This window comes from Astatotilapia calliptera, chromosome 13 (genome assembly GCF_964374335.1).
Source record: "Astatotilapia calliptera chromosome 13, fAstCal68.1, whole genome shotgun sequence".
Taxonomy (NCBI): Eukaryota; Metazoa; Chordata; class Actinopteri; order Cichliformes; family Cichlidae; genus Astatotilapia; species Astatotilapia calliptera.
Window position 1 is genome coordinate 26,008,984 of NC_137434.1, and position 19,086 is coordinate 26,028,069.

At 41.6% G+C, this 19,086-nt stretch overlaps 1 protein-coding gene across 7 annotated transcripts in view; it reads left to right on the forward strand.

Moving 5' to 3' along the window:
* The window catches only part of wdpcp (WD repeat containing planar cell polarity effector), an 84,253-nt gene that overhangs the window by 34,758 nt on the left and 30,409 nt on the right, over window positions 1-19,086 (forward strand). For all 7 annotated transcript variants that reach the window (XR_013901054.1, XM_026189711.2, XM_026189712.2 and 4 more), the window contains 4 exons: window positions 969-1,083; window positions 5,956-6,092; window positions 9,450-9,641; window positions 18,137-18,740. Coding sequence is in view for 6 of the 7 variants with exons in the window: in XM_026189711.2 (XP_026045496.2) it covers window positions 969-1,083; window positions 5,956-6,092; window positions 9,450-9,641; window positions 18,137-18,740 (1,048 nt within the window). In the remaining variant the exon portion in view is untranslated. The remainder of the gene's footprint in view (window positions 1-968; window positions 1,084-5,955; window positions 6,093-9,449; window positions 9,642-18,136; window positions 18,741-19,086) is intronic.

A 19,086-nucleotide genomic window follows, 5' to 3' on the forward strand; every position in this document is an offset into this window, starting at 1 on the left:
TTTAAAAATCCCTAAGGCTGATTTGCATGTTGCTAATCCTGGTAAAAACAAGTTTCTAGTTTTTTTAAATGTTAGTAATATGTGAATTTGTTTATTGTGTCATCCCCGAGCACGATCATTTCTTTAACCCCAAGTGATAACAGAGTAGTGAATCTGAGAGTTAAGCTAATTTCTTTAGAAATTAAACTTGTATTAAAATATCAGTTTTATTTTGCTAAGATTAACACAGAAAAATCCCCAAATTTCTTTAGCATCTAACCTACTAGTCCCTCTTTAGGACTCTCGGTTTATAAAAGAAAAATGATTTCCTTCACTATTTTCTTTCTTTCTTGATATGAGCTAGAAAGACTCACTCTAGACATATTTCTAATATTAAAGATAATCTAAAGAGTAAACAAATTCAAACTATGCCACCAATCATAACAAGGATAAATAAACTGTATTTAATTCAAGTTCATTTTTCCCAGCTTCTTATGAGCATGAATGGAAGCCAGAAGCTGCTGTTTGAATTAGTAACATCATCCTTGGGTTGTAGTAGGAGCACGTAGAGCTGCACATCTCCTTTGGAGCCACGCATTTCTTGTCTTCTTTATGTCTTGATTATTGCTAAGTCAAAATCTGGTACATAGTCTCAACATTTAAGAAAATTACCTGGTTTAATTTCAGATGATAAACTTCATATGTGATGTCTTCTACATCACTAGAAGTCAATTTTCGCTGTTTTATGCAATGCATGCTTCACGTTTCCACATTAAAGTTCTTCCCAAAGTTACCTGTTGGATTTTAATTGTGATGTTACACTTCCTCCTCATAGGTGCACACCTTGTACATTATCTGTGACATTAAATGGGCTTTAAACTCAACAAAGGAGCTGCTCATTGTTGAATGGTGTAATAGAGAGACTAGACTAAATCTCTTTTAGCTGTAGTCATTCTGAGGTTTCTGTTTTTGTGTGTGCTGTCCTGCAGGTCATGCTCAGCAGTGGAGTGCTGGTGACCCTGACTGTACAAGGACCTCAGCTCGAACAAGTGTGTATAGACCGTACATTAGTGGGCCGACTACCAGCCAGCACGGTGACGCATGGTTAGTTGTAGAGGCACACTGACATAATGAATTCTTTACCCCCTAGCACATCATCACAGGACCCTAACTTAAAAAAAACCCCTACACTTTGAAGAAAGTGATCCTGGCCCTTACTTATTGACTTTTAGCTTTATAAGCAGACATACTCATATACTTAAGCCCCCCTATAAAATCAGGCTACTTTAATAGACAGACTTTAGGACTGCATTTTTAAAATGTGAAAATTGCAAACATTTGGACTTTTCACTGTATTTTTCCTGTCAAATGGGCCACATCAAGAGAGCCTGAACTTTTTATTTAGTCAGAAGTTGTCCGTTTTAAAAACATCATCCATCGTCTGCCATACTGCACTAAAGAAAGTAAGTAATAAATAAACTGTCACATGACAGGGTATCTTTTTACATCTAATATTCCATTAAATAACTGAAAGTTATTTTTCTTCACCGTAGAAAATGAGTTAAGTAGCTTAATGTTTCCTTTTGTTTGTGTTTTTTGTACGATGGCACCGTTGTAAAACTAGGATGACTTAAAATAGAGTAATCTGTAACACATTTTTTTCTTGAAGTGTAAGCCCCAGACTTACTGGTGTATTGCTGAAATTACACTTCATTTTCTTAAGACTCTCAGGCTCATTAGTATTATAAATGGATGGTATATTGAACATTAAATTACACTAAATTAAAGGGGAGCAATTTGGAGAAGTTTCTTTTTTATTATAGCTTAGAAGTGAATAATCTTACTGGTCTCATGTGGCTGTCAAACTAAAATGAGTTTGACACTTATTTGTTTTTTAAAGTCCAGTGATTGTAGCTTTATGTTTCAGGCATTTAAAGCAAGTACAGTTTGATGTATGTTATATGCTTTATTGTAAAGGTATAATAAGAAATTTCTTTGCTTGACCAAACGGTATGAAAGATGAGCAGCGTTTGTATTGACTGAAGGTCTTTAGGCTATGTGGAACATGCATTTTACATTAAATTAAAGTGTTTCAATGCTATATATTTGTGGCCCTTAATTAGTGGCCCTAAGTGCTACTGGGTTTGACAGCCCTGATCAGCTGGTCCAAGACATTCAGGGAGCCTTTAGTGTACAATTAACATCATAAGACATTTTTGACTGTCGTATTGGTTACTTTGGTGCTGCTGATGTTAATTAGTGCTGTTGCAACCGGCATGCCCATTATAGTGTAAACAAAGGGCTTTCTGGTGTATTGTTTTTATTTTTGAATTTACTGAAAGAAATTCTGTTTTTTAGGTGATTTAAATATTCCAGAGGTTCATTGAGCTTTAAGCAGATTTACGGACACAAACACAAACAACCTCTCTCTGCCCACAGCAACAAACAAACAAGCAAACAAATGCGAACGCATTAGCATTTAAATGTTCAGTTTTATAAAAACCACAATGACGTCTATACCTCGCACTTTCTCTTACAGCGGCGGCATAGACGCCGCAGTTACACCTGCTCACCCCACATGCATCTACCGTCTACCCTTTCCTCGCCACTCTGTCACGCAAACACTCTCTCGCGCCACACGCGCCAACTCAGACACACATAACAGGTGCCACAGGTGAGCAAGGCGACTCTGCTAGCTAATTGCGGGCAAATCCTTTTGTGCTGTGTGTGTCCAGGGGCCTTCCCTTAAGAGCATCCATCAGTGTTTTTCCCTCCATCGCGCGTTCCTCCAGGGAGTACCGCCCCCCTCGCGCTGCACTCCCTCGCTCTGCAGACCTGGCAGGAGAGAATAAAGGGCTGTGGACACCGGCCCAAATCTGCTAATTATTTCTTTCTTTCTGTATCAATTATTTGTTCATAACACCGCCCTCCCCACTTCCGCCCGGGGTCTCTAGACACTTGATAAAGCCCCCATAGTACACACACACACACAAATTGGCATACAGACATACACACACTTGTCCCCATATGCATACATTTGCGATTACAGATTTTTCATTTCTTATTTTTTTACCCTCTTATAGACAAACAAACACTTTCTGTATGTCCACTCACATTTACACACACAGACACATACACAGGTACACACACACTAACTCATCTCCCGCTGCGCTCCATTCAAAGCCTCAGAGGCACTAATTATTAGAGTAATGGTTGTGAGAGGGTGGGTTCCGGGGATTGTGTGCGTGTGTGTGTGTGTGTGTGTGTGTGTGTGTGTGTGTGTGTGTGTGTGTGTGCGTGCGTGTTTTCAGGGTGGTGCAGTCGGTTAGAGGTTCTCACATCTGCCACTTGTTAAATTAGCCTGAGACAATTAGAGTAGAGAGCCTTAGTGGATCACACCATCTAATGCTTACAATGTACAGTTACTAAAACAGTTTACAATTACAGTTTTAACTCCTATATGCGTGTGTCTGTGTGTTTTGGTTTTTCTTGTTGTGTAAGGACATATGTGAGGTCAACGTGTGTTAGATTTTTTTTATATATATCTAAATTACTGCCATGTCAGATAAGTTGAAAACTTACTTAAATTGCTGCTCATATTGATATTTTTTTCACCATCAGTTAATGTGAATATTATTTTCTTCATCGTTTTATTTGTTTAATGCATGAAAAGTAAACCATAACTTCCCGCAGCCAGCTTTTTACAGCCCAAAGTGTATGATTTTCTGTCATGTGTTAGACAGGAAATCCTCATATTATGAGAAACAATATTTGGCATTTTGCTTGACAATTATGAAAATACTTTTCCTTCATTTTCTTTTACCCAAGCAATTAATTGGCTAAATATTGCAGCTGTAGTCGAATCTTAAATTAAACTCTAAGCCGCTGCGTAATGCCAAAGAATTCATTTTCATTGTCTGAACGGTATTGGACAACTTTCTAAATGGAGAGAAAAAAAGCTTTTTGGTGTTTGTATGCAAACGAAAATCCCTTTGATTTGCATGGTTTCAGCTAAATGTGAGGTTTGGTACTTAAAGCAACTGCATCCAGGTCTGTTTTTATTTCACAAAGCAACAAAGCACACTCGTACTCCTTTGTTAAACTTTGCATCCTGAATGCTGGTTATGACAGTGTTCCTACCATGAGCTCTGATTGCATCATAAAGAGCTGCAGATTACAAACATTTTACACCATCAAAGTATTAGCAGCTTCCTTTGGCCGGTGGCTGGGCCAAGCTGCGCGTATGCTCTACGATTAAGCATCCTTAAGTGATTTTTTCATAGCCGGTTTCATTTACCACTGTTTAAATGTGCTTTGGTTAAGCCCATTGGCCTCTTATGTCAACATGCTGCTGAGGAGATGGCATTAAATGGATTTAGGGGACTGTGTGTGTGTGTGTGTGTGTGTGTGTGTGTGTGTGTGTGTGTGTGTGTGTGTGTGTGTGTGTGTGTGTGTGTGTGTGTGTGCATTTTGTCTGAGTACGTTTCGTGGGGCCATGTGTTAGCTTTGCCGTATGCTTGTGGGCGTGAATGCATTTCTACATGTGTTACTGAGTGTAGAAATGCATGCATAAACCGTGGTTGCAGGCTTGTCTGTATGAATGTATTTGTAGCTATCCGTGCATTTGTCTGCAATGGTAGATTTGAATGTGTCTAAAATGTGTGTGCGTCTGGGGTGTTCATGGGTGGGTCATGAAGGTCTGGTTCTTAATGCCAAATCAGCCACCTGGTCCCAGATTGGGCCACAGCCTGGGTTCACATCCCTTCCTTCATTTGGAAATGAATGGGATTAATCTTAATCCCGTTTATAGACACCCATCGAGATCAATACTAAACTGCATTTAACTCGATTTGTCTATAATCTATTACAAAGACGCTTACTACTGCATTAAATGTTGTTTTGTAAAGCTAAGGCATCGTTAATGGCTGGGGGTTTTTTTTTTGTTGTTGTTTTGTTTTTTAATGGTTTAAGCCTTAAACCAGTTTTAGTTACGAATGCTTTATAATCCAACTTCAACATGAGGACAACCTGACTCAGTTGACCTGATTTAAAATGCTAGTTTTTCTGCATTTCTCTTCGCACGTGAATATTTGCATATTAATTTGAAATTTTCACACAACAGGATAATTTGACGTGTAATCGTACCAATACCCTACGTTTATAAATACACACATACCATGATTAATTGCTGGTTAGATTTCTGAATCTCGGGGTGCAGCCTTACTCGTTCAACTCAAAGCAGCAGATATCCTGCATGTGTAACAACACCCCCACCCTTTCCATTTAATTGGTTTCATAAACAGATTAATTTGAAGGAGAGGGAGGCTTAATTGCTAATCAGCGTTTCCATACAGCTCCTGAAGAGTTGAACAGGATCAAGTGTGTTCTTCTACCACAAAAAGGCCTTAGAGCTTCCAGTGCACTGACAGGAGGGGAAGAGATACAGAGGAGGGGGGGATGCAGGAAGGTGGAGATAGGAAACGAGTAGACTAGGTGAAAAGGAAAGAGTAGGAAGGAAGAATTATTGACGGGATGTGAGACAGATGCTCAAAACTAATGGAAACCGATGAAGGGTGATAAGCTGCATTAAAGTGTAAGGAGAGCATAATGTTTAGAAAGGATCTCCAGGACGCTGTACAGGTTGCAGAGTTAACAGTGTGGAAGCTAACAGGATAGGTCTGGATATTTTCCACATAAAAAGCCCAGTCTTTATTACTTGATGTGTCCAGCTGTCAGTGATTAATGATGAATATTAATGAAGCTATTGCAGACTTTGTAGATTTACAATCAGAAAAACTTGATGAATCATAACATGCAGATTTGCTACTAAATTATTCCACATTTTTCTCATGTGTTTACAAGTAAAAGCTGTAATTGTGCTCTAATAATATGGTTCTCCTCAATAACACACAGTTGTGGTGGGTTTTTTTGTTCTGCTTTGAATGATGACATTTCGTGTGACGATGTCTTTGCCAGCGGTGCTGAGCGATAGGCTGATTCTGCTGTCCTTCCTGGAGCAGAGCCAAGTGGCGGCAGTCTACCTGAACAAAAAGACCCAGAACTCCCCAGAGACTGGCAGGCGAACAGACAAACTCTCACCCTCTGAAATCAAGGTACAGGTAACGCATTGATGGAGAAATGTGTGTGCTTAAGCATGTGTGTCTTTAGGTTGATGATTGCAAAAAGAGAGGGAGAAGTGTTTAAAAAATAAAATAAAACGGAGGCCAAAAAGAAAAAGTGCACTCAATGTAGCCAGCTGCTTGGGAAACACTTCCAGAGTGTTTTCTTGGATCAGTTTCACATTCGGTAGGGTACTTTTTCTTGTTGAGATTAAGTAAAACAGTTACATGTCCTTTCAGTGGACACCGGAGAGGAAATGCCATTAAAAATAACTATGAAAATGCTGCTAGGAAAGAAAAAAAACATGTTGAAGCTCAGTCAGAACCTGCTGGGTCCTTGATTTGTTATTGACCTTCTCCCTGTGACAGCTAGATAAATTACCAACTCTGGCTTGGAAAGTCCACTAAGAATAGTTTCCTCCAGTCTGTTCTCAATCTATATGGACGGTGGCATGATTTTTGTAATCTGTAGACCATCACTATGGATTTTGACAAAGATGTGAAAATTAAATCTTATTTAAATGGCTGTAAATAATAAACCATTAATCCAATATTTTTCTCATCACATTTTCTTAAATATGAGGTTGAACGCTCGGCCTTGTGGCAAAATGTGAAGAGGTTACAAAAAAAGAAATCTGTTCATGATCGCGAACACAAATTATTTCATTTTTGTGAAGTTAGAATGAATTTGAATGTAATGCATTTCAGTGGGAAGTATGTTTCATGTCTTTTGCATGTATTTTATCCAGACTGTAACCTGTGTCACCCTGCAACTAATAAAATGTTTATTAATAAGATGTAATAAGATGTTTCTGTAAACCTAACTAAGAAGTTTATAAAACATAAACATATATCCTGAACCTAACAAAAAACCTCTTACTACCTAAACCTAACACAGTTTCTAATGATAATTAATAAGGCAATTAGAGTAAAGCAGTTGAAGTCCCATGTAGGCCTCCAACTGTGGTCTGTGATGTAAAAAATGAAATGATTCACACCACCACCAACTGCTCTTTTCATGCTTTGAAAGAGGAAAATATTCCATTTGTACACATGACATGAATCAGCACATATGAGACCAGTCAAACGGAAAAATTGTTTTCAGAGACACACTTCAAGAAAATGAGGGTGGGAAATGGATTAAAAGTCATAAATATTTCTCCAACTGGTTCAGTTTAGTATTACATCAATACAATATACATTATCATGAGAATGTAGCCTTTATAGCTCACATGTTCCCAGTTTGACTCTGGCTCTGCGACTTCCCTGTTCCTGTCTGTTAATCTCCATTCAGGTGTGTATTGGGCTCCCTCTGATCTGAAGGTGTTTTTTTTTTTTTTTTTTTAGCTGTTAGTAATATGCTTGATTATGTGTAGGACGGGTCTTCCCACAAAACAAAACTACACTCTGTCCTCCTTTGCTAGCTGGCTAACCGCTAACCCTGGCATTATCACATTACTGCCAGGCCCTTTTGTTAAGGGCTGTGTGTGTGTGTGTGTGTGTGTGTGGGGGGGGTGTGTGTGTGTGTGTGTGTGTGTGTGTGTGTGTCAGTGTGTGTAAAAGCAATCGTTGCTGCTGTGCGTCTGTCTCCAGAAGCACAGTCCTGATAAGACACCCCCCCCGCATCACCCCCACCACTCCATATTGTACATCCAACACACCTCTGTCAATGCATGTGCACATACATGCATGCAACCTGCGACCAGTACACACATGTGTACACATATGCCCAGCTGCCCATTCCCTACAACACACACGCACACGCGTACACGCCGCACTGGTCCAGTGGGCTAAGCTGGAGAAGGGAGAGTAGGGGGCGTTGAGGGGGGGGCTAAACTAATCCGGCCCACAGAAAGTGGTTTTTGATTATTGCTGACCAGCAAACGCCAGCAGAAAAAAAAACCTAGAAGAGCGAAGAGATGGGTAGGGATGGAGGGGACATACGGGGGGTAGAGATAGAGTGTGTTATTAACCCAGTGATTTTCAGATTTTATTTTTTCTTTTCCATTTCTAATCTGTCAGTGATCTCCCGTTCAGCTGTTTGGAGCAACTCTTTGTTCCCTTTATCATCGGATGTAGCTCCATCATTTTCAGGCGTATTCTGTGTCCAAAGCAAATTTCCCCCCCCACGAGGGGGCAAGGAGGGCAGACATGGACCACTGACTCTCAAATCTGCTCCACTCATACAGTACAGCTTGTCGATTTACTAATTTCTGCATGTTCTGGGACTTTTAGACCATTTTCTTTTGTTGAGACATGTTTTTAGTAATTGATTTTCTAAAGACATATTCCCAAATTCCTGCTGATGCCCTTTTAGGGGGATTTTGATGTTACAACTGCTCTTTTCCTAGGTTTCAAACATTTATTTTGGCACAAACCTCTCATTGATCTATTACTGATACTGATCTAATTAATCTGGATTTCTTTTTAACCTCTTCATGTGCACTTTTTTGTTTCGTCCTTCACTCATTCATTAATTCATGCTTTTATTTTATTCCTCAATTCTCATTTCCCTGAAGCTATAGTGCATGACAGCAGCTTTCACCTCACTTGCCTTTCTTAACCCTCTCTCCAAACCCAAACAATCAGCTTTTTTAAAATTCGTTATCACCATTTATTCCTCTCTCTTTTGCCTCCTTCACCTCTGTCCTCCCTCTACCTATCAGGTTTTAGCCATTCTTCTGCAGAGTGACAGAGGTCATGGATGTGTGTGTGTCTCTTAATGTGTGCGCATTAGCCATTGACTCTGGTTCCTTGTGTTAGTGAGTATGGCTGAAGATAAAGAATATATGAAAGGTTTGTATGAATATGGGGCTGTGTGTGTGTACCTGCACTTTGTGTGTCTATCCAAGAGTGTTTGTTTACTTTATAAATCAATGATTGTATACATACATGCACATATTTATGTATGTGTGTCTATTTGTGTGTCTGTGTGAATGTGTGTAACCCGCCCACCCCCCCAAGCGCCACGAGAGCTCATTACTGTGCGTCTCTTTGTTGTGGCCCGTAGAGCGTGGCGGACCTTCCCAAAAAATATGCACATCACTAAAACAACAAGCCCGACAGAACAAAACGCACACAGACATTAATAATGGAAGATGAAAAAACAACCTTAGACATCAACAAAAACAGGATGGGGGAAGGACAGCAGAGGCACCAGGGGCTCCAGCCGTGAAAGTGTCAGAGCCCTCGGGTTTTAAAACAGGCCAGGAAGGTGAATCCAAATGAGCGAAACACTGAGATGCTCGCATATCTTTCCCATTCTTCATAAAATATGTTCTAACTTCAAGAATCTCTGTCTTCCTACTATTTTAATTGCCCATTTTCACTGTTTTGTATTTTTGTGTCCAGGTGGTATGTGTGGAGTTGGGCGGGTGTGGTCGTAGGCTCCACAGACATGTAGGTCTCAACAGTGTCCAGGATGTGGCGCTCTGCTGGTGGAACCAGGATGAGTCCAGTGAGGAGCTATGGCCCTGGACTCCCACAGATACACACAGGAATAACCTTGTCCTAATCAGCTGCTCACCTGCTGAAGGCCTGAAGGTACACACACACACACACACACACACACACACACACACACACACACACACAGAGCATAGCACAGGTATACTTATGATGGCTACATTAAACACAGGGAATTTCCAACTGTGCATTTCCTAGTACAACTTGTCAAAATTCTATGATAAAGGTTTAGTCAAACCGCTCAAAACTTTAAACCTCTTGTTTGGATTTTAAGACCTTAATAAAGGTTCCAATGAACACCACATGTAAGCAGTCGAACAAACCCTGTATTCATTAAAACAGAGGAAAAGGTTGTGGAATGAAAACTATGAAAGACAATTACCTACAGGGAAACCAGAGCGGTAATGGTCTTTGCTCATTCCAATGTTTTACTGGTTTGGAGAGGGTTAATGAATTGGTCTTGGATGCTTTTGGGGTTACTGCGGGTATATCAGACTTATGTGTGAATACATTTGCAGAAAATGATTACTCCCATCGTTTTCTTGGGAAGAAAGCTCCTACTCCCTGTGGAGCAATTCAAGCATCTTAAGTGATGACTGAGGTTGACATGGCTGGTGGATTTGAGCAGTGACATCACTCACAATCCACCTCACCTACGGGGCATTTAGCTGGTTTCTTCTGACCTGGAGTCACAGTTTTATTCTGAGTTCCTCCTGACAGAACAAGCTCCTGATGCTATATCTAAAGCTGTGTGTGCTTTTATATGCTGTCTCATCTTTCAGTCACTGCCCACAGCACATGACCCTATGTAAGGGTGGGAACAACCAGAAAATCTACACTTTCACCTTCTCTCTCAGCTCTCTTCACTGCAATAGATTGGTGCAGCAGCCACACTGCTGCAGACAATCCATATTTCAGTCTCCTGCTATAGTCTTGCTATAGTTGTCCAACATATTGGGTCTGATACAATCACTGGTCATGAGCGTGACATGTATATCGCACAACTGGTTGGCGAGTGCTTCCTGGAGGTTGCTGGCTGTTGCAAACGGTGCTGAGAAAAACATTGTTTTTATTGCTTTGGTCGCTAACAGATTGCAGCGGCTTCCTGTGCTTTGCTTTGCTTTGGATACCTACATATGTGCAAACATTTGCTGACTTCTTGGAAAGGGCGATGCAAACCAACAAATGTTTGCAATGCCAAGACAATACAAGTGGTTGTAGACAAAGCAGAGTCTTCCATGCAAACCACAGGCAAATGCAGCAATAGCAACCAAAGAAATTGCAGGGAGATTTTTCCTGACTGGCTGAGGAGTACACATTTTTCCCTAATCATCAGTGGTTGCCAGAGGGTCACTGACCAGTTTCTAGGCCTGTGTGATTAGGAGCTTAGTCATTTGACCCTACCATGATTGTCACATGCCCAAAATGGTGGACAAATTAAGATCACATGGTTAGTGGTCATGTGTCTGCAAAACCTCAATACTCTTCCCCCACTTAGGAATAGATGCTTAATGTCCTCCACTTGAAGCAACAACTGCTCCCAAACTGCAGTGAGCACCTACAGCCTTCCCTCGCTTCAGACTTGAGGTGCTAATTGTCATCCCCGCCACTTCACCACCAGCAAACCGATCGGGTTTAAGCTGGAAGTCATCAGTCGACATAGCCAACAGAACCAAATCGGAGATGTGATCCTGAGACCCCCACCCTGCCACCGATTAGCTGCACCTAGAATCTCTCTATAAAAGAATCTGTTCACCTCTACAAACCACATATGTCTTTTACCTTAACTTCTTAGTTAAATTACCTGACTACAAGTAGCTTTGAAATAAGTTGCAAAGACATTCATGTTTTCTTAAAGCCTAAAGTGTGATTGATTATTAAGTCCATCTGTTCATGACTGAGATGAAGATTAATTAATCAGTGCAGAAATCCTCATACTTCCTAAGTGTTCACAGTAGATTTTGTATAATGGTAGCTGATGATTTGGCAAGGATGGATGCTCTCATTATTGAACTAGGAATTTTTAGAGGAAGGCTAAGTTGAATTTTAGTAACATGAACACATAATGAAATATAGTAAATACTTATAAAATACTTTTCAGTCTTTATTTGAAGCTCTCAGTATCAGTAACACAAAGTCATCCCATATATTTTTGTAGTTTCACACACAGGGAAGCTTGCAGACACACTCACCAGACACCAGCGAGGGAAAAAGGGGCAACAAAGCTGCTGAATTTGAGGAGAGACCTGTGTTATTCTGGATGGGATTGGGGATGGTGTGTTAGTCACCTCAAGGGTGGTACCTCTGTGTTGCACCTTCATGCATCACCATATGAAAAAAGCAAGAGAGCTAAGCTGTGGTACAGCGTGAAGGAGAACGCCCACACATTCACGCACAGGCTGAAACGCACATCCTCGTGCCCTGTGGCAAAAACCCTACCCATGACCCGATTCTGTGTCAGTGTAGGATTGGCCTCGTGCCGAAAGCAGATGAAAGATCCCAAATTACCAAACCGGGCTTAACTCTAACCCCGGTACATGTACCTCAGTAAGCATATGCAAAATATTCGCCACACCAAAGAGAGAAGGGAGAAGGAGGAAAAATGAGCGTTACCAATCGCACGCTAGGAAAACAAATTCACGCAGCAGAGAAAGAGGGAGGAATTGGAGGTGTGTGTGTGTGGGGGGGGGGGTGTACATGAATATTGAAATAATCAAAGCAGATGCTGTTTGCTGGTTTTTCTTCTTGTTTTTGGAATGCTCGCCACATTTATCACACTCCTTCACCTAGTTTAGTCTGTGTCTCCTTCAACACCCCCCCCCCCCCCCCCCCCTCTCATCCTTCTCCTCCTTCCTTCCTCCTCGCTTCAAGAACATTAAAGTCTCTTCATGGGGCTGCGCCATCGCTCTCTAATGAAAGCGTTTGTTGTCATTTTTCAGATGCGCGGTGTGAAATTAAGCGAGCAGTTTATGTAAGAGCCGTAGCGGGAATCAAATGCTGGGCACACATCGGGCGACGCCAGCTACTTCAATCACTTCAAGCTCATATATATGTTCCTTTTGTTCAGTTTGCTATCTGCCGCACTAAGCCAATTTTCTAGCCAGTCTCGGCATTTAAAAAAGTCTGATTTCTTTCCCTATGTGGTCTTAATTCGTATACCCCCCTCACCACCTCCTCCCTCCTCATGCTGATAAGTGGAGCCACGGAACGTGGGGGGGTAAAGAGAGGAAAACATACACAGTTGGTTTTTATGCAGGAGCCAGTTAACATTTTTAATGATCCTTCCTTCATACTTTATACACCCTCCCCCTCCAAACAAACACATAAATCAGCCATTTCCTTGAATTGAATAATCTTAAATGAAGTGAGATGAATGTTTTGTTTGCTTTTGCTTTTTTTCCCCGATTATTTCCAAACACTTTTTTTTTAACTGTATGTCTATCCTGTTATCTGTCACCAAACAGTCTGTAGTTGTTTGATCTGCATTTGTTTGTTGATTTGTGCTGTCTTTTAATTATTTTTTGACTTAAGAGTAGAGCAAAAAAAAAAAATTCATAGAAATGAAATAATTTCTAATCTATATTTTATTTATTCTTCACTTCAAGAACACTGTGATGAAGAGTAAGGGTGCTTTTGAAGCAAGATTGCTGGCAAGACTTGCTCCTTAAAAATTAAAAGCTGCAGTCTTAATATGAAGAATTAAAGCACGTTTCAGAAATGCACTGCAAAATAATTTGTACCATGAAAGGGTCTGGTGCTGAATCCAAAGTGTCGATTTACCCCCAAGCTCCGCTGCTTTTTAAACATCACACTGGGAGCACTGCTGGTACAGTTTTGCGTCCAGTGAACGATATTCCCTCCGTTATTTTCAGCCGGGGAAGGTATGAGGAATATTTTGGTTCGTAATCCCGCTGTGCCTGTGCATTTTCTCACATCAGTACTTCAACTCTAACCCCAAATCACATACCTAAAACTTCCCCAGTCCCACCCAGCTATCCCCCCCTCCGCCTCCCCAAACACCCCTCATCCCTCGACTCTCCTCCAAGTCCCTCCGTCTCTCTCTATCCGTCTCTCCCTGTCTTTCTCTGCTCCGTGAGCTGGAAAATTGGCTTCAAAAGGCCACTGCTGTGAACAAGGGCCAGCCACACAGTTGGGCCCGTCCGCTTTATCTTTCACGCCATGGAGGGGGAAAAAAGGTGCCGGTGAGAGAGAGAGAGGAGAAGAATGGAGAAGAATAGTTTTGACCAGTCACTGAAACCAATAACCAGGAGAAAGCTACTTACTAGAAGTCTTTCTTTCTCTCTCTGTGTCTGTCTCCCTCTCTCCTTGTCTCTGCTCTCTTTGCATCTTTCTCCTCTCTTTATTCTTTTCCATTTCCACTCTTTCTCATCATCTTTTCTACATATTTCTGTCTGCATCCCCTTTTCTCTGTCTCTCGTTTGCACATCTGTTCACTCACTTGCTCACTCTCATTCTTGACCTGATTCATCATTTTTTATTTTATGCTCCCAGATTCAGGGAATGCTGTACATTCACATGCCACAATATACTCTGAAGAGTTCACAGGCAAACAAAGCTTTGCTTTTCTGGACACATTACGACACATCTCTACACCTTTTTTACAGGTCGATTGTTGTTTAAGGGCAGCTTGTTAAAAGAGGTGAAAAAGATTTGGCTTTGTAAATGATGAAGTCCCAGTGATTTGTAAATATTTACTGTGCTATGCTAAGTCTGTTTAAAATCTAAAGAGTAACACATCACCTACATCTTATTGTAGAGATCACACAGCCAACTGCAGGTCAACAGTTTTATCGTTTGTCTTTCTTCCTTTCTGGTCTTTAGAGTAATGTTAGCATTTCAAGATTATATTTTGGCCCTGAAAGGCAGAAACCTCCATAACCTTGCAAGTCTTGAATTTTCTTAAATCTCCTAATCAGTTGTGTTGCCTTCAGGGACATTTTGCTTGACTTTGCTCAGTCCAGATGATGGAATATGAGGCGTACCTTCGACTTAAAGATTACCTGGAGTTACAATGCAACTACACTGGCTGTAGGAGTGTGGGTGCTTCTGGCACTGAATGTCGCTTTTAGCACTATCAAATGCATCCACTAAAATATTTGAGGCACTATTATACTTAAGGCCAGTAAATACAACATATTTAAATACACAGGTCAATGCATAAAAAAGTGAAATGGTGAATTGACGGCACTCCATGAGAATATTCATTGTAACTATATGAAATACAAAAGAGTGACAGATATATAACCAAACACAGTACTGGAGGGATGGAAGACCACTCTTCCAAGAGATGCTACCCCCTTAATGTTTTGATGAATGTACCAATAATGCACTCTCAACAAATCAGTCAAAAATCTCCTTGAGGTGTCCAACTGGTTTGAGGTCGTAGCATATGCATCACATTAAGATTGGGGAAAATGGATGAGACCACTCAAATAGAGAGAGCGTGATTGTGTGATAAACCTAAAGTCAGAGCATCTTTGTGAGCCCACTATTCCCCTAGTGGGCTCACACTGCGGCAGCTAATCACCTCCTACAGTTTAACGGAGCCATCATCTGCTCACTTCAGCAGTCAACTGTTCAGGATTGCCACTTCTTCTTGATCTTTGTGTTTTTGAACTTCTTAAAACAGCAGTCCCCAACCCCCGGGCCACGGACTGGTACCAGTCTGTGAGTCATTTGGTACTGGGCCACGAGAGTTGAGGCTTGGGAGTGAAATTCATGGTTTTCAGGGTTTCTAACGGTTTTTAGTGTTATTTTTTTTATCGTTTTAATCGCTAACTCGGTTTCCCTGGGTCTTTTCCCGTGTGTTATAAATAAATCTTCTTTTTTTTGGTACAATTACTGGTTTTATTTTGTTGTATTTATCCGCAACACCTTAAAGGGCAGTGCATGGAAAATATTGTCGGACATAAACTGGTCCATGGTGCAAAAAAGGTTGGGGACTGCTGTCTTAAATAACTTAAATATTTTCATTGGTGAGGGGCCGTTATGGGATTATGACCTGCAGCCTCATGGATTGATAGACTCAGGGACTTTTCACAGCCACTGTCTCTATTGAAACACTAGTCAGTTCAGTAGCCTGGATTCTGACTTCCATAATCCACTTTTCTAGTGACTTTAATCTTTTTCTTTTACTTTCTTGATACCAATTCTGAATTAAATGTGCCACAGAGCAGGATTAGATGATGAATATTATGTGCAATGGTGCTAAAGCTGGTTTAATATTTAAACTGTGAATAATGTTGGTCAGAAATATTTATAGAGGGGCTGAGAGTGTAATAAAGCAATTATCATCAGCTGTGTTATGAATATCCCAACTTGGGTTGAACATGCTGTTATTTTCTCACGTCATACATGTTTTTTGTGCACATTGTACATTTTTAAAAATGTAAATAGTGGCTGCTGCAGGTTGAATCCGCCCATGTAGTATTTATTTGTTGGCTCAGAACTTTAGCTGCCTCTGCCCTCTGATCCCTGTTCTTGGAGGGTCATCTGTCAGGTGAAACGGAGCTGAGTCAGCTGCACCTCAGCCCCCCGATGGTGCCATGGTGGCATGCAGGCTCACAGCAGGCAGCGGGCACTAGCAAGCCGGGCATGCGATGAAAAGCTGAAAGGATGCGATGTAGTTGAAGGGTGGGGGGTGTCACGGTTTTTGGCACTGAGGTAGGTCTTATGAGTCCAGCGTTCTGTAGGGTGAATACGATGGACCCTCACCTGCTATGCATTTGTGTGCTAGTTTATTTTCACGCATGTGTCACTTTGCAGAAATTAAGCTATCCAGAGAACTGCACCAGCCCCAGGATACACCACCTTTTACATGAATTGAGCCCCTCTACCCTGCTGCTTCAAATAAACACACACATTCACACGCAGCACCCACCCCCTGGGGTGCAGCAGGAGCTAGCTCTGGGGGATTATAGGGAGGAAAAAAAGCTTTCAGGAGGACAGTCATCTGCTTCTCTCCTGCTGTAGACCACGGGCAGGCAAAAAAAAACCTGCCTTCCTCCCTCTAAGTCCCTTTTTGGCAATGCCTGCCAAAAAACTGGGCCGAGCAGCTTTGCAAAAGGAAAGGAAGGCAGGCAGGCAGCCGATCCTTCTTTCTGTCTACACGGCGAAAAGAAATGGGCTCATTTAGCCAAAGCTGCCACGGTCAATGCAGGGCTCTGATAGAGGCTTTGGTAAGGTGAAATCCTTCCTAAAAAGCTCTTTTAGTGACTGTGTAACTGTTGGACTGATGTTTAGTACAGCCTGTGTTCTCCTGTCATCCACGTACTGTTCCAGGTTTCTTGTGGGTGTTTATCGACACTACCACCCGTGACACGGCCTGTCTCCCTCAATGTCAGTGCTTGTTTGCATAGCAGGACCATTGTACCCACGCAAACTGGTTGTAGGCCAGGCAGAAATAATCTACATTTTGCATTTGACCACTGGTCAAAAAAATTCAAGATTTCTTCATGTATCCAGTGAAAAGGGCTCCTTTTCTTGTCATTTGCCATGTCTATTGCTGAGCTCTTGGCTCCTCACACAGGTAAACAGAGGAGGTTGTTTATCATTATGTGCCAAGCCATGGCATGCTTAGGGAGAAGATGTTGTTGACCTTGAGTTAAAATAGAGCTCTTATCATTAGCTGTCTTGATTGACAGCTGGGTGTTTATGAGCAATATGGAAGGCTCCATTTCTTCCATCTCCAGGGGGTTTGGGGCTGCTGCCACGGCATGACTCATTTCTGTCTTTCTCTCACGTGTTCTGTCTTTGTCTCTGCCGTTTTATTCCAAAACAGGTTAGTTCAATAACAGTTGCAGCACAAAACAGGTTTCAAGTTGAAGAGCATGTTAAAACAGCAACAAAAATTAAAAGATCTTTGATGATGAATACAGACTAATAAAAACATTTTTTAAAATACACTTGATCTACAGTAGATGCAGTCCTCTTCCCCTAAAGTTTACAGTAATGTTTTTGTTCCTCGACACTGAGAGAAGACATCATCCTTCAAATCTTGTTTCAGCATGCTGGCATGCCTGTATCAGGAAGGAGGACTATGTTGATTTCAAACTCCACATTGCTCTTCTTGCCCTTTATTACAGTAGCTGTGCTTGATTCACTGTTTAAAATAATCCTCTCCTCATACTGGGCCTTGGTGGCCCCCTACAGTTCATGTCCGGTCTGAAATGTGCTGATTTAAATCCAGTTGTCTTCTGATTGGCTCCCTCTTGTAAACAGAAAGTTTGAACAGCAAATGAGGCATCTTGGGTCAAGCAAATTATTATTACAAATCATCCTCTGTGAATATGTGTACTTAATTTTCATATATAGATTCCATCTCAGAAAGGAATTTGCCAGACCAAACTGTGAAGCCTCCACCGGGGATGTCTGTAGACAGGCGTACCACGATCCTTCACACATGCTTCAATTTCCTGTGGAAACATTACATGCCAGGATATAGCCGTGCAAAACAAGATTACAAGATCATTTTTCTTCAACTTCGAAATTTCTCTTCATGCCATTATTTCTGAAGCTGTTCCCTTGTCCTCTCTAACTTTTTTCTCCTTCAGGTCCTAAGCTCAGTCCACACTGAAGGCAACCCTCTGGACTGCCGCTTCAGCCTGCTCCAGCCCTACCAGGTCCTAACAGTGGAGTTACCTGCAGGGCCTCAGGGATTCAGAGAGGAGTCCTGGGCTGATACCTGTGTGTATGAATGTGCACGAGGACGCCTGCACCGCCTTTCAGTCACCCGAATCCCGCTGTCATCTCACCCAGTCTCCTGCTCGCGTCACCCCTCTGAGACCACTCTGCTTCTTGGCTTAAGTGACTCCTCCTTAGTCCTGTACGACCAACGACGCGGGATCTCTTTCCTAGCCTCATGCCCCGTGCCGGCCACCCTCCTCGCCTGGCACCCTGCTGGGGCTGTTGTCATGGTAGGGGGAGGACAGGAGGAGCTGATGTGCTTTGATGTGGGCTTGGCACCTGTAAATATGGCGCTCATATCAGAGGAGGTAGCTTCAGCTCCCACGTTAAGACTAGCTCAGCACCTGCGCTGTTCTGGAGGCCTGGCAGGACTGCAATGGGCGACTGGCTTGGATGGAGGCCCAGAGGGGACAGATATGCTCGCACTTTCTTTTCATGGTGGACCACTGGCAGCTTTGAGATTTAGACTAGGTAGGTAAAATAACATTGGACAAAAAATGGTCTTCTGAAATTATGAGGAATGTTTTGTTATTGTCAATCACCACAATCTTGTATAGGAAAAAAACAAGGGCTATATAAAAGATGCATATTGCTAGTGTGCTGAGACTGTTTGATAAATCTACAAACCATGGATATTGGCTAACTCGTGCTAACTTAACACATAAATTAAATAGCAGAATCTCATGCACTAAAATTCTTCTTGGATGTTAGGACAATTAATGGCATAAAAAGACATAAGCTTCAGATAATTGCTATACAAATGCTCCAAAACAAACCAACACCAGAAAAACTGATTAGAGGAGGCATCTAGTAAGGT